The sequence below is a fragment of the Ascidiella aspersa genome, chromosome 8 (assembly GCF_963924565.1).
Source record: "Ascidiella aspersa chromosome 8, kaAscAspe10.2, whole genome shotgun sequence".
NCBI lineage: Eukaryota > Metazoa > Chordata > Ascidiacea > Phlebobranchia > Ascidiidae > Ascidiella > Ascidiella aspersa.
The window spans coordinates 9,466,780-9,482,038 of NC_139454.1; the positions used below are offsets into that span (position 1 = coordinate 9,466,780).

Consider the following 15,259-nt stretch of genomic DNA (forward strand, 5'->3'; position numbering starts at 1 on the left):
ACGTGTTGGATTGTATGTGAAAAAATTGTTTTGTTAAAAAAGGTCGTTTGTTAAAATTTATTTTAAACCATTGAGTTTTTAGATTTAAAATCCCTTAACTGAATTAATTTTAAGTTGAGTTATGCTCATAATCGGACATGTTTACCAATTTTGATGACTTGAAGTTTATTTTAAAATTACTTGTTTATAACACAGCAAACACGTAAATCGAACTGTGCCGCTTATTTCCAGGAAGTACACAAAATAAATAGTAACGCTTGAATCTTTTGTTGTAGATTGAATACACGCAATCCTTAAAAAAATTGCGCTTCACATCAAAATCGCTAAATAAAATGCACAAATTCGCCCGACAAAAACAGCGTAAATCAGAAAACTAAGCGGTCAGCCGACTTGATGGTCTGGGAAAGTGGTTCTCAAACTTTTTCACATTATTTTCCAGGTTTGTTTAAATCACTCCTCCATCATTTTTTCAAACAATCAAAATAAAAAAAAATCAGGAAAAAAATTACAAACTTTTAACTGTAGCCTACACAAGCTGTAAAATAATTGATTTTATTCTTATTATTAAAAAAAGAAAATGATGCGCTCCGGCTGACATAAAAACTCAGTTAACGAAATATGAAGATGTTTCGTAGACCCCTAAAACCTGTTACTGGAACCCGTGTTTGAGAACCAGTGGTGAGATACGAGAAAGTTTGAGTTGCTTTATCGGGAGCACCATGTGTTCAGGGGGAAGGGGTAAAAGGTGGGAATTTCCCAAGGCCCCTCTTAACCGGGGCCTTCGGCGGCGTCGCGCGACTGGTAAAAGAGAATGTAGCCACTTTCAGAGTTCTTGTCAGCGGTCACCCCGTAGAAGTCCTCCATGCCGTTCGGCTCCATCTTTTCAACGCTGTCGTCGTCAAACAGCAACCACATGCCGTGGCTCTTCACGATTGACACGTAGTGACCCCGGTACGGCCCGCTGCGCAAGCAAAAGGTTACTGGAGGTCAGACAGTGTCGGGGTAAGTAGAGGTAGACTGATATAGCGATTTGCCGATGTTACACTACTGCGTTTATATCAGTATCGATAAATTAAGGCCAATATTTTTGCCGATGTTTTAGTATGAAATTTTTAAAATGATTTAGTTTTTTTTTAAAAAAGCAGCTTTAAAAAGCAGGATTCCCGATAATATCTATTAGAACCCTATGTGCGGTTCGCGATGCCAGACGATAGTATAGTGAGGTAAATAATATTCATGGCATATTTAATGCAAACAGACTGGACGTTGTTTGCAAATATATGAAGTAAAACGCTTGCACTAGCTGTATAACATACATACGCTTAACTCTTAGAAAAACAAAATTTTGTTACGGTCCACTGCCCTTCACCAAGGTCGTTAAATGTCGCCACGGTCCACGTGGATTTGAAAATGCCAATGGGTTAACGATTCGAAGCTCGAACCGTCAAATTTGAACATATCATCATTTTAACCGTATTACTGGGATTGAAACTCTCAGAAAGGTTAGTTTTTGACAGCAGCGCACAATGGGACATTTAATGTCGCGAATGAAAAAAAAACATGCGACGGGCATTTCATTGCAAAAAAGTGTGTAGACAAAAAACATACTAAAACCTAATACGTTGTTGCTACAACGGAACAAAACCTAAACATTTTGCATTTAAGATCTTTTTAGTTGTGAGTCCAAATTAGGTCTTATTCCTGTGATTTATTCCGAGAATTTGGTTATTCCAATCACAGTCTTATTGCTCCGTATTGGCACCAGCTTTAAAAAAATTGTCGGGCGCGAGTGAAAGAAACATGTGACGGGCATTTCATTGCAAATCTGTAGAAACGCTAGTAGGGTACTCATAACGACTATAAGGCACAATTAGGTAAGTAAAAAATGTCTACGTCTAGGGATGTTCAAAGTAGAATTCCAAGGTATTCTAGAATAATAGGTTTCGAATCTAGAATAACGAATCCAGAATAGCGAATCCTAGTATATTTTTATTAAATTATCTAACCTTGGTTTTGTTTGGGGAAGGGATTAATCTTAATCTACCCCACAGGGCCTACAATCACAGCAATAAATCGCCCAAACAATTTGCTAACATGTGTACATTATAATAAAAATATCTCCCATATGTTTAACATTCTTAACAACTGTCATTTTGAAGCAGTTCTGTAAACTGTATTATGTCAACTGTCCAGGTTGTTGCCTAAACTTACATTTTTGCCAATAGTGAGTACAATGAAACACTGCACAAAGAAGTCTTAAGCAATTCGGTCCTGTTTTTTAAAGCGTTGTTGGGTTTTAGTGCTTCTTTTTTGACCAACATGATCTGTTATGCAGTCAAATAATGTACTGCAAAGAATACAAAGTTACTATTGACATAACGAATTCTTGACAATTACGCTGTGCATAACTGCATAGCCTCGCTGAATATTGGCCTAAAGTTGACCTTAAGTAACCCTATAGCGCATTTTGTAGACGGCCAGCACGTTTTACAACGTAATATTACTTTTGCAACGCATTTAGGGCAATTGCGAACTCCACACCAGACATTGCACGTTAGTCGCTCGCCCAATAACGCTTGATTGACACTTAATTATTAGACGAACGTTATCGCGAGACGCGGTAATTGGTCGCCCGAAAAAACGCTGACACTGCACTACCAGGTTACATTTAAAGCAAGCACTGTAAATAGGTCGCCGCAGCGACAGGCCAACTTACTACACGCGTTTGTACAATTAGGCGCAACAATCCGCGGTAAAACATTAAATTATATCGGTTCCAATTACCCGAAATAAACGGCAGAATTGGATTCGATATTCTACTTTGAACATCCCTATCTACGTCAGAAAAAATTTTGGTCTGATTAATTTGGTCTTTGTTGCTCACTATCTGACGTAAAAACATACCGCATAGTAGAACGGTAATTTCAAACGCAATCAGATTAGTCCCCAGTTAATCAATAGTAGCGCTTTTAATCCATTAGTGATGCACATTGCACAACTCTATCTAGGTTCCAGGTATAGGTTGGTTAACACGACAAGGCGTATTTAAACCGACCAAAAAAATAACTGCATTAAAAACATTAATTCGGATTTTGAGCGTGAAGGCATTTGTTATCACTTATAAGTAAATTACAAAAGCATCGTTCCTTATTCAATCGCGAAATTGAGGTTGGAAAATTTCATCGAAATCGTTATACATACCTTTAAAAAATCTTAAGCCTATATGTAGCAAACTATCTCCTATTACAGGGTAGTTTGAATAAATTTTCATTTTTTTAATATATTTGGGTGGATTGTTAAACGCCAGAACCTAATTAAGTAGCTAAATATTTTATTCGCAACTAAAGAAAAACTCGGCGAGTAATTTATCCACACTCGGTATTCGGCCATTAAAGGAATTAGAAAAAAAACTCCCGTAGTCCACAAATTGCGCTTCGAATTTGGAGAACGCGAGTGGATAGTTACTTAAAGAATCCGATAACAGGGCGAGTAAACGCTAGTTTACTTGGCCGAATTGAGTAGTCTCAAAACCTAGTTGGAACCAGGGCTGGGGAGCCGGAGCTGGAGCTAAGCAATTTCTCTGGAGCCAGAGCCGGAGCCATTTTTATTATTTTTGTGGAACTGGAGCCGGAGCCGGAGCCGGAGCCATTTTTATTATTTTTGTGGAGCTGGAGCCGGAGCCCTTTTTATTATTTTTGTGGAGCTGAAGCCATTTTTCAATTTGTGGTGCTAAAGCTAAGAAATTATATTTTGTTCCATCTCCAACGTTAGTTAGCCAAAAGCAATTTTTGAAACTTGCCATTGAATAAGTGACTGGTGGCACCGGAGCTGGAGCCGGAGTCATTGGGTGTGTGTTTGATGGCTCCGGAGCTGGAGCCGGAGCCAAAGGATATGAGTTTTACGACTCCGGAGCTGGAGCTGGAGCTGGAGCCGGAGCTAATGCTATTTTACGGTGGTTCCCCGGCCCTGGTTGGAACACTTGACCAACCATTACATTGGACTTGTTACATGTCAAGCAGACTCTGTTACTCTACATCAAAATTTAAATTTGTAACTAATCAGTAAAAATAAAAACTCTGCGTGTAATTGCGAGAGAATGACAAAAATTATTAAAAAATATTAAAATATTAAAAAAAAATCTAGTCTAAAAAAAATTTGCAAGCTGCAGTATATTATTTCTAAAAATATAAGAACTCGGCCGGAATCACATCTGAAAATAAATACGATTTCAAATATCAGAGTACGAGTTGTTGGGACTCGGGAAGACCGATAATATTGGATCGGAGCCGATACTCGATGCCAAGTGTGCGATACTATTGTGGTACCGATCGATTCGATACCTAGTTAGGAATCTAAAAAAAGGAATCAGGTGGCACTGTATGGTGTATAAAGACAAATTGTATTAAAAGCCTTTTCTGACATGATGAAGCACGTTGGTGCGAAAGCTTGTCGAGAATTCAAAACAATTTCTCATTTTACAGTGCCACCTGAATCCTAGATTTATAGAATTAGACAAATACGACCGTAAAAAAAGAAACACTCACGATCCGCAGTGAACCACGACGGCTATGAGGTCATAAAGACGCTCAGGGTCCGAAGCGTCGTCGGTTGTGTTGAAGAGACGCAGGTCGAAGGGGAAAACCACTCGGTAGGTGAGCTTGGTGTACTTGTTGAGCGTGTCGCAATACTTGAAGCGTTTCAGGTGCAGGGCCAGGATGCAGGGCAGCTTCTTGATGCGCATTCTATTTTGCGATGCAAAACAAAAAGACGGAAGAAGCGTTTAGCGCGGCCGTTTTTTTCACACGGGGTCGTTATTAGTGATGGTAATAGAGAGTGTATATCATAGAAAAAACTGCAGCAATTGCTACTAATTAATTGATAGGAATCGCTCTTCTTGTGTAAACGAAACTTTTCCGAAACGTCAGTTTATTCTTCGTTTACACCAAGAAGAGCGATTTCTATTTGGTGATATGTTGCCTGGTGGAGCCAACTTCATTTCTAAATTGCTACTTATGTGCGGCTTTAGCAATATTGCTAATAGGGCCACATAATGTGTGAAAAACACTTGTTTTTTATTGTTTTTTCAAACATCGCATTTTAGACCTAATTGTACTTTCGTGCAAACACGCAGTGTTGTCACGACTTAATTTAAATTTAAGATGAGTTATATTCATAATATAATCTATGACCTCATCGTAGAGAAGGGGTGAACAACAATGTTTGACAGGGAGGCCACATGAGAAACTTAAAATGTTTTGGAAGGCCAATCAAAACGGGGATCTAAAATACACAGAATATAAGGAACGACTCACTTCCAACAAAGGCTGTATATAGTCCTGTCTTAAAAGAGCTGTAAATAGCTCTGTGTTGACAAGCTGCCAATTGTACAAAAGTTTACAATGCCTTCCAAGTGTAATACTAATTTATTCAATAAATCAATATTAAATTAGGTAAACCAAGAATTGCTTATTTCTTCTATAAAAAAGTGTTAAAAATAGCCGCGGGCTGGATTAAAGTAAGAGGAGGGTGTTCATTATCAAAAAAGATATCTAATAATAGCGGATTGGAGCCAGTATTGGGTACTAAGTATTGATACACTTCTGTTACTTTGATGTTTTCAATACCGATTAGGCAAGAAACAATTTGTGTATTTTAGCTTTGTTTATGTGTCCAACGTATAGTTATTTTTTCTACTAATAAAAAATTTAAATTAAAAAAAAATTAAAAGCTAAAGATAAATTGAGTTCCTAACAGAAAACTAATTTAGGCAAAATAACTTGGTAAACATTGCCATTGCACGTTAATCAAATTTGGTTACGTATTATCATGATGACCTAATTTGGAATCGAACCGGAACGCCCGACTTGGTGGATACACGATAACACATGCGCTACACTTCACGGAGAAAATGGTATTTACATCGTTCACTTGACAAGGCAATTTCTTCAACCGTTTGAACAACTATATGCACTTTCAAATTTCAAGCTTCACGTACACGTGGTTAACTTCGGAAATTACGGCTTTTCCAAGAAATGAAGCAGACTAATTGACAGCATAAAATCACTTCAACGGGAATGCTAGGCCTTTGTTGAAACGGAAAAATACAGACACTTTTAAATGCCAAAATTGTTTTTTTTGAAACGCCATGATTAATTTGCTTAGTCAGTCTAAATGGGAATTGTTTTTTGTATTTAAGCGTGGTGAACAAATAAAAAACAAAACGCTATATATGTTTGCAGATAGAACAGTCGGCGGCGGAGATGGGCAACAAAATATTAAAAAAAATATTAATAATAGTGCCACATGTATTACACAGGTGGACTGCCAAAATAAGCAGTGTTTAAATCAATCGCCAGATCACGTTAATTGTAGGATCTCTGAATCGAATTTCCAACCATTAAACCAGTGGTTCTCAACCGGGGTGCCGCAGCGCCCTGGTGTGCCATTTCTAATGCTCAAGGTGTGAATTCTGATTTTTCTTGGAATCTGCAAAATTAATTCAAAATAAGTATGATTGTTAAATGGCACTCACTGAATTTGAGCTTCTTGCTTGCTTCTGCAGGCTTCACAAAAGTACTTGTGCTCACCACTAAGAGTTTGCTGATTGCTGAAAACCCTGCATTCAAAAATGTTTTATTGTCAAAAGCGCCTTAAATAATGTTGTTAAAGAAATACTTTTGTGCTTTGCACCAAAATTGTTATGATGTTATGCTTGCGTAGCTCAGTTGGTAGAGCGTTGGCAATCAGCCAGAAAACAGAAGAAATTGGTGCAAACGAATAACGTTATTTAGAAAAAATTTGTTGTTGTTTTCACATAATATAAACTAATATATTTTCTTAAAGCACGAATAGGAAGGAACACTCTGCACTACAGTTGACAGGAATTAATTTTGTTGTGCCATTCTGAAAAAAAGTAACTGAAATGCCAAGCTTGTTGTTTAGTGGGGAAAAGGCAGTGCTAGCAGATAGATTGTTTATTACTTTAAACAGTACCCAATTTCTGTCATACAATTGTTGTGTGTTTGTATTTTACCTTGACTGGCATCGCTTCTATATTGACTTAAAAAAGCAATCAAGATTGTTGTTACTTCAGTTAAGCAGAAAGGTAAGAATAAGATATTCACATGGGCGGATCCAGGGTGTACCAGGCCACGCTTCTCAACATAAACTATATTTAATGTCAGTTTTAATTACATAGATGCAAAAAATCTCTTCCTTTAGCTTTCTTAAAGTTTTTCTATGTTCTTGCCTCTGTGTTGCACAATGCATAAATCTAATCAGCACAAAAGTGTTATGCATACAATGGCATGTTGCGCTGTGTGAATTTTAACCTTGGCAAACAATTTCCATTAAATTGGACTATAAATGCCTTTATTTCGAGCAATATGCGAATCGCTGTTATGTGAGTACTGTGTCACTTAAAAATTTCTGTCAATTTAACCACATATATAAATGCTATTATCTATTGTGTGCATTTAAACTGGTTTTGAGCTGCATGTTTGCATGTGAGTTCGTTTTGGCACAACTCTTGGTCCACTATTTTTGTTGTTAATAACCTTCTTTATTGCCCAACCATGGCACGGTTTATACATTAAGTAAGTAAAACAGCCAGTTAACTTTAAAGACAGGCCAAAAAACCTGTAGAATGTGAGCCCGAAATGCTTGTCACCAGAAGGTTGGCAAGATTCTGCCAGCCTGGTTCCGCCACATAAAAAATGGAATTTTGTACATAAATTATTTGGGTGCATTTAGGATGGTTTACTATTATTTTCTACCAAATTAACTGGCTAGCAGATACTATCTACAAAAGCATGATAAACCTTACCAAAACAACTGAGTCTAGACCATAAAAACACAACTTTGCATCTTTTTTAACACTCAACAGTAAATTCGATAAAACCTACCTTAAACAATGGGTAATGGAAGTGTTTTGCTCAATGTCCACAGAGAGGTCCAAGAAGTTCTCATCTTTGTTTTTGACCTGAAATTTAAAGCAGAATGAATGGTTTTCTTTATCAAAAGAAATATTTGTTTTTTTTATTTCACTAAATAAATTCATGCACTGGTAAACAGGCCAGACCTCCCTGAACAGTGTCAGTCAGTCATTGTTGTATTCTATACAGTATACATAGTAGGCAATAGAAAGTGAACAACATTGTAGTCCATTAGATTGCTCAGCATTAAAATGTCAACAGCAAAAACCTAGAGACCAAAGTTTCTGATCAATACAATTAGATGTATTTTTAGGGGACATATTGATACAACACAAAATAATACCAGAATGAAAGAGGTTTGAGAAAGGCCATTTGAATAAGGAACAATAATCAGGTATGGGAAATATTAACAGTTTATTGTTGTAAAATAGACTCTTAGTATTAATTAATTTACTATGTGTGCTATGCTGCTCAGAACAGACAGTGTCAGACACGTATAGGAACAAAAAGTTGAATATATACTGCAAAAAAATGAGTACTTTTATCGCATTCATTCTTTTAAAAATTTAGGTTAAAATGGGAGTGGAAACCGTAGAATTTCTGTACTGTTTAATAAAACACAAAACTTTCACAGACTATTTTGCGGCTGATCAATGCTTAAAACTTACTGTTTCACATGTTAGGCATCGTGTTATGGTGGTATAGGTGCCTTGGAAGATATCGTTGATCCAGGTGTCATTGTCGCTTTCCTCATCGTCTTCCACATGTTGCGCATTGCTGAAACTGCTGCTGGTCGTCGTGCTATCAGACGACTTTAAATTATTCTTTTTCGAAGCTTTGCTCTTAAAGAAATTGGTGAAGATTTTCGAAGGGGTCGTTTCCTTATCGTTGATGTGGCCGTTGGGGGGTTTGCATTCGTCGCTGTTCTCGCCCTCTTTGAGAGATTGCACTTCAGGGACGGAGCACTCAGCGGTAGAAGCGGGAGAATCAGAAGTAGCCAGTGAGGAGGTTGAATCGTTGTTGTTGGCAGAGTTTTGAATCTCAGCAACCGGGCCACCATCCGTTCCAGAGCTGCCTCCAGCCTCTATCGTAGCAAAAGAGCTGGCTCCGACCTTTGAAGAAAAGTTGTGCGGGCTTTTGTCTTTCCGAGATCGAAAGAAGCTCAAACGCTCACGCTTTATTCCGACCGTAGCGTTGCTGGTGGCCATTTGCAGCTCGAGTCGTTTGCGCTCACGTTCTGCCTTTTTTTCCTCGATAAGGACGTGGTGAATCGAGTTGAGCAGACAATTGAAGAGTTCGTGGGCATCATGCTGCATGTAATTGTCAAAAGAATCTGAAAAATAGAAGTACATGAAAACATTATTAAAAACTAACAGTCCTGTCAAATTTTGCACTGAACTGTCTGTGTTTCCTGTTGATGATTACACATACAGGGTTGATAGTAAATTGAAATTTGCAATCACCAGAAAGGTAAGTAGACCACAGATCATCACTAGGGTAACATTTTAATGTTTTCAATGTTATTGCGCTTAAACAAGTTTTTCATATGGCCTACCTCGACTGTTTACTGAATTATAGAAACAAGTTAAAGTTTATCATATGGAACATGTTTGTTACATTTTGTAGTAGAGCAAACATATATTGTTAAACAATTTCTGCAATAATTCGCCTTCAGCCATTGGTGTTTAACATGGTTTGTCGCAGTCACAGCTATCGCAGCCAGTAAGTCTGACAACAAACAAGGTTTGCTTAAAGCACTTGCCGCTGGGTAAGTGGGTGTCAATCAGCACATACCCAGAACAAATTAGACTAGCTTTAGTGATCGGGTAAGTGCAAAATCTCAAGTCAGATGGACTTGGAGCAAACTTATATAGCAGAAATCCTAAAAACAGACTGGTACTAAAACAAATTCTGGAGAATCTTGACAGGATAACCAATCCTAAAAGCAGATCGCTCATCAATTTAAAGTGTTATACCTAAATGCACATTATTTTACATCCATAACTTACACATTACTTAAAGGAGTTGCAAATTACCCAAGACACATAGCAAGTTACAAATTAAAAAATCTATAATGCCCTGGAAAAAACAATCAATACTGCATTGCCACTAACCGTATTCCTTCCGCAACCTGGCCACAAACTTTTTGGGCTGAAGAACGCCACACTTTTTCTTTTGGCTCATGATGAGATGAAAGAGCTCGCATAGGCAGCCGAGAAGTGTGTCCTTCTTGCCGTTGCTGTCGCCACGCTTGGTGCTTCGATACTGCAGCACACGGTTGCGGAAAGGCTTGCAGAAGAATAGTGCTTGCAAGACGGAGTTGCAGTAGCATGTGTTGCCAAACTGTAACAAGACCAGGGAAAAATTGTGTACACTTTAAGAAAATTCTAACACCCCCGAGTGTTTTTATGCATTCTGCTGCTACAAAAAAGTAGTAAAATTTTATGCCATCATAATGTTTAGGTTTAATCAAAAGAAGTACATAGCAGTTAATTTATTGGCCCATAGAGGAAATCAGTATGTGCTAAAGTTCCAGCGGTGCCCAGTGAAATATAAATTTAAGTAAATAAATCCACTTTACTCAACAGATAAAAGTCATGCATTTTTTAACCTCATTTTTTTTTTTAAATGAAGACTATTTATATGCTATAATAGTGTTCAAAAATATACACAACAGAAACACATTGACTATAGTAAAAACAAAGTAAGATGACACTTTCAATTACTATCTTTAAAACACAATTATATAAGTGAAGATGTATTTTAAGAACAAAGGTACCCTTCCTCCTTTCCATTTCTTATGCCACAATGTTTCAAATTAGATTATGTGTAAAAGCATGAGTTGGGTAAGCAATTGAGGGCTTGGCCATGAAATTCAAAAACAATATAAGGTTTGATGCAAAATTTCCAAGCAGAATATTTAAAAATTAAAAAAAAACTTTTGTGTATATATCTCATTTGGTACAATCCAGAGAGATTTTCTTATTTAACACAAAATGCTTGCTTATCACTATCGCCATCAAACGTAACACTGGGCCTACTTGGGAAACCTATTTTTATGCATAACAGTACTTCTGTAAGCCTCAACATTGCATTATCTTTAAAGTAATGTATAACAAATTTGTTTTATGTTGGTTTCGGTTTAAAGTTGAGGATTTACATTTTAATATTATATTTTGTGACCTAACAGCAAAAAAGTTTGAGGATTTTGGAATTGTTAAGGCAGTTGACATTTCAATCTATTTCAGGCTTAATTAATGGGTTGAAGAAAATTCAACCAGAAGAGGTTTAACCCTAAACACAGAATTGTCATCAGTCTATAAGTTTGACCTACATCAGGGTTTAGCAAACTTTTTCTTTACATGTGCCAAAGCAGAACCTAAATGTCTTGGCACGCCAGTAATAACTAACAATTACAAATTGAAAATGGGTTTAATTAAAATAATAAGAAATCACTTAAAAGCATTAGGATATTCAAGGTTGGCAAAACTTTGATACCAGATGCATAAATAAGATTCTCATGAAGAGCGAAAAAATGAATTTATGTAGTAAAATAACAAAAAAATATATGGAACGGCAGCGTGTCCAGCTTGTAAAAAGATTACAGGTCGGACGATTTACACTATTTGTCTGTATTTTTCAATATCAGCACTTGGATTATATATCTGCAGAAGCGAACTTCCACATGATGTAAGTTTTATTTTAATTAAAGCAAATTAGACTAATGAACCTAAAATATGCAAATGACGGTGTATCTTTAATTTATTGTTTCCAATATGAAGTTGACACACTAATGCTGAGTGAAACTTGGTAAATTCAAGGGCGTTTTAACAGCCGACAAAAAATTCAGGACCTCTAAAAACGCTTTGTACACCAAAGTCTGGCGCCTATTTAAGGTACAGCACAGTATCTACATTGGTATTTTGTCCTTCATAACGTTGCCATAAAACAAGAAAGATATTCAAACTCCTACTTATTAGAGTTTATGACCACGCCCAAAGCTAAACACGGTTACAAATGTTGGATAATATTATAGAGTTAATGTGCTTTTAAAAAACAATTGGAACATTTAAAAATTGTTCTGTTGTGGTTATTATTAAGCAGTTACATTGTAATGTTTTAAATAAATATGCCATGAAGAAACAATAGTGTTATTTTGAATGTAGTATCACATCGCAAACAATAAAATTTATGCTTTAAAGCTGAATGGGTTACCGTACTCTGAGATATAAAAAATATCTCAGAATAAAAATATATGTGTTATCCATAACATAACAGCATTTTGCAAAAAACTTATTCAAATAGGTTTGTGAAAGGTACTAAATTGTCTGCCACATGCAGGTTTTCAAGATTTTGCAAAATTTCGTTTCGGTGAAATTTCTGCTGAAAGGCTGTTTGCTTCTAAAAAAATTATAAAGTGTAAGGATGACTTTGGCTTCACTTCGCCATTATTAGAACTTATTAGCAACTAAAAACTTAAACAAACTTACATTGTGCAAGCCATAGTATCTCTCATTCGGAGGAAACTGATCTGAGCCGATTTCTTTCATGAGTGTTGCTGAAGCATTTGCTCCCTAAAAAAGAAAAATGACATTCAAACATAACAGAAATAAAACAATACCAAATATTAAGTACAGAAAATATTTTTTAAAGCCTTATCTTCGAAGTTCTACAGGCTTTAAAGTTTTACTGTTTAATATTTGAGAGATATACCTGTTTTGTTTAACATTATTGCTGTATGCAACAATTAAACTTACAAAAGGAAATTTAGCCAATCCTGATGGCACACAACGTTAATTTCTTGTACAATTTACTCACAAAATAAACCATACAAGAAACATTTTTGAGGTGACATTATATTGTTTTCATAAACACACCATAAACACTACATGCTATTGAAGCTCTGAGTTGTAAATTGAATTAGTATATTGCACACTCATCTCGGTGTGGAAAACAACATAAGTGCACAACAGCACATCCTAAAAATTTAGTTCAGCACAGCTGAGATCTCGGTGTGAATTCAGTTTGGAAACTAGGCTTTCCCAGTTGCTCACTCCACCATGAAAAGTCACTCAAATGCTTACGTCGTGCTAATGGTTTTAGTATAGTACTTCATTTTTAGTTATGCAAATTTCAGAAATAACATTGTTTTTATTTGCGCAAATTACAGCAAAAACTTCATTCCAATCGCGCATATTTAATATGCATAAACGTATGCCCCGCACAATATTAACAGTTTACAATATGGATGTGAAGTTCTAATTAATACAGTCTGGCCAACATAACGAAAAGCTTGTTGTCGATTTACTGAGTTCACACTTAACATGCCACTAGTTTTCTGATGAAACAATTTTTGGCACTCTTTTACTTATGTACGTAAAAATTAATAAAAAAAAATTTCTTTAAATGCGGCATACCACAACGCATATTGTTTGGGTTAGGGTGCAGGTTAGCGTTTGGTTGAGGGTGGGTCAAGTTATTAATAATAATACTTGACCCACCCTCACCCAAGCGCTAACCCTCACCCTAACCCAAACAATATGCATTGTGGTATGCGGTATTATTTTGTTTTGTTTTTTGCATAACTTTTCATGCACATAACTAAAAGAGCGCCCAATTTTTGGACACAAGGCAACCAGTCATGGGAATAAAAGGCGCAGATTCTAGAATCCTACCACAACAAGCATTATTTGGGTTTGGGTGGGTTAAGCAATATTACCAAATAATAAATATAACAACAATTGTCCAAACCCAAAAGACTAACCAACACCCTAACCCAAAAATTGTGCGTTGCTTTAATATTTGTTTCAATGCTGTGGTCGGATTCTAGACCAACAGGGCGGAATAAAATATAAAACCTTTTATAGTTTTATAACATACTTAAGCAAACTGCTATCCGCTACGAAGCAATTTAAATTTATAAAATAATATTACTACTAAAAAGAACTACCTACCATAATATTAGGCAAACACCCCGTCATGAACTATCCTCGTCATGCATTAAGTTCTTTTTAAAGAATACATTTAGCTTAACCAGGATCGGACTGTAAAGTGAAAGCTGTTAGAAAATCAGTCATAACAACATGAAATTTAAATAATAAACACTAAGGCGGTTAAACTTCACATTTTTATTTATTTTATCAAACATTGCGCAACCTTTACGATTGCAAACCATAAAACCAACAAATTTCTATGGACTTTGCGATTTGCAATACAAACAGGTATAGAACGACAAGATTACAGGATGGTAAACTCAAAATAACTAAATTTAGAACAGTCATAAAAAGTTTATTAGCCACAATTTTTGAGCGACATGTAAAATTGAAGCCAAGTGTATTTTATTACGAAATAAACACCGTGAAATTTATTTCACTCTGGAACATGGTTTTGTAAGTTTAATGTTATTTTTATAGAAGTGTTGCGCCTGTTTTACCATTTGTATTTTTTGTTGTTGCAACTGCATGGGACAGTATGGGTCATCTGCAAAAAAATGTCAAAAGTGCTTTGAACTAATTTACGTTATTTAGGGTCTATATATCAACCGAAAAAAGTTGCAGCTTATCTGGCCTGTGAAATGCCTTCAATTCCAATAAATAACCAATAAGGCCGTCAGGGCCATTTTTTTGGTGGATACACTAGGCCATGTAACCCATGGATTCAGATTCTTGAAAATTGTTATAAAGTTGCGTCAAACAAGGGTTCCTGAGAAAAATGACATGTTTATTATACTCAAATGCCTTCTATATCGGGAGATTTTCGCAGGGCCACTTTTTGCTCATTGAAGCGTTACTCAAAAAGTAAATTTGACGTTTCTTAAACTTTTTCTGATTTCTATAGAGACTTTGGATATGACCATCAGTGGATGTGACTATAGTTAATATACTATAATGTGACTTTACCAAAAGGGTTCAAATCAGTTGTAAAAAAAACAATTCGTGTGCGTTTGCGTGTTGTCCTAATTTCACTAGTTGTTCATTATCTAATGTTTCCAGCATAGTTTACGAAATTTCTTGTCACTCCGATATACGTCGTTTGCTGTAGTCAATGAGAGATTAGAAATATCCAAACACAGAAGTCACTGTTTGACGACAAATTAAATTATAACATTGCCAAGCTTTCTCAACTGTGATTCATCAATTCCAAGTAAGATAGTAGCAATTAAAAGCACGTTATAAGAGCGCGAAAGGGCGCAAAGAGTAAAATGAGTTAAAATCTAGCCAGCCACACCGTGCAACAGCCACAAAGCATTAGTTGTCCTGAAAAATTGATGAGAAAACCGCTAAATGGTGATTTGCGTTTCATAGCACAATATTGCGCAGTAAGCT

The 15,259-nt window shown here is 36.2% G+C and overlaps 1 protein-coding gene across 1 annotated transcript; it reads right to left on the reverse strand.

Annotated features, from left to right (window-relative positions):
• Positions 1-490: 490 nt before the first annotated feature.
• LOC146135989 (ubiquitin carboxyl-terminal hydrolase 12-like) lies at positions 491-13,980 on the reverse strand. Its single transcript, XM_083396384.1, has 8 exons — positions 13,889-13,980; positions 12,425-12,508; positions 10,049-10,277; positions 8,603-9,267; positions 7,905-7,981; positions 6,533-6,616; positions 4,545-4,742; positions 491-961 (listed from the first exon to the last, which is right to left on the reverse strand). The coding sequence occupies exons 1-8, from the start codon at positions 13,913-13,915 to the stop codon at positions 769-771; spliced, it is 1,557 nt and encodes a 518-aa protein (XP_083252510.1). The 5' UTR covers positions 13,916-13,980; the 3' UTR covers positions 491-768.
• Between the last annotated feature and the right edge of the window lie 1,279 nt (positions 13,981-15,259).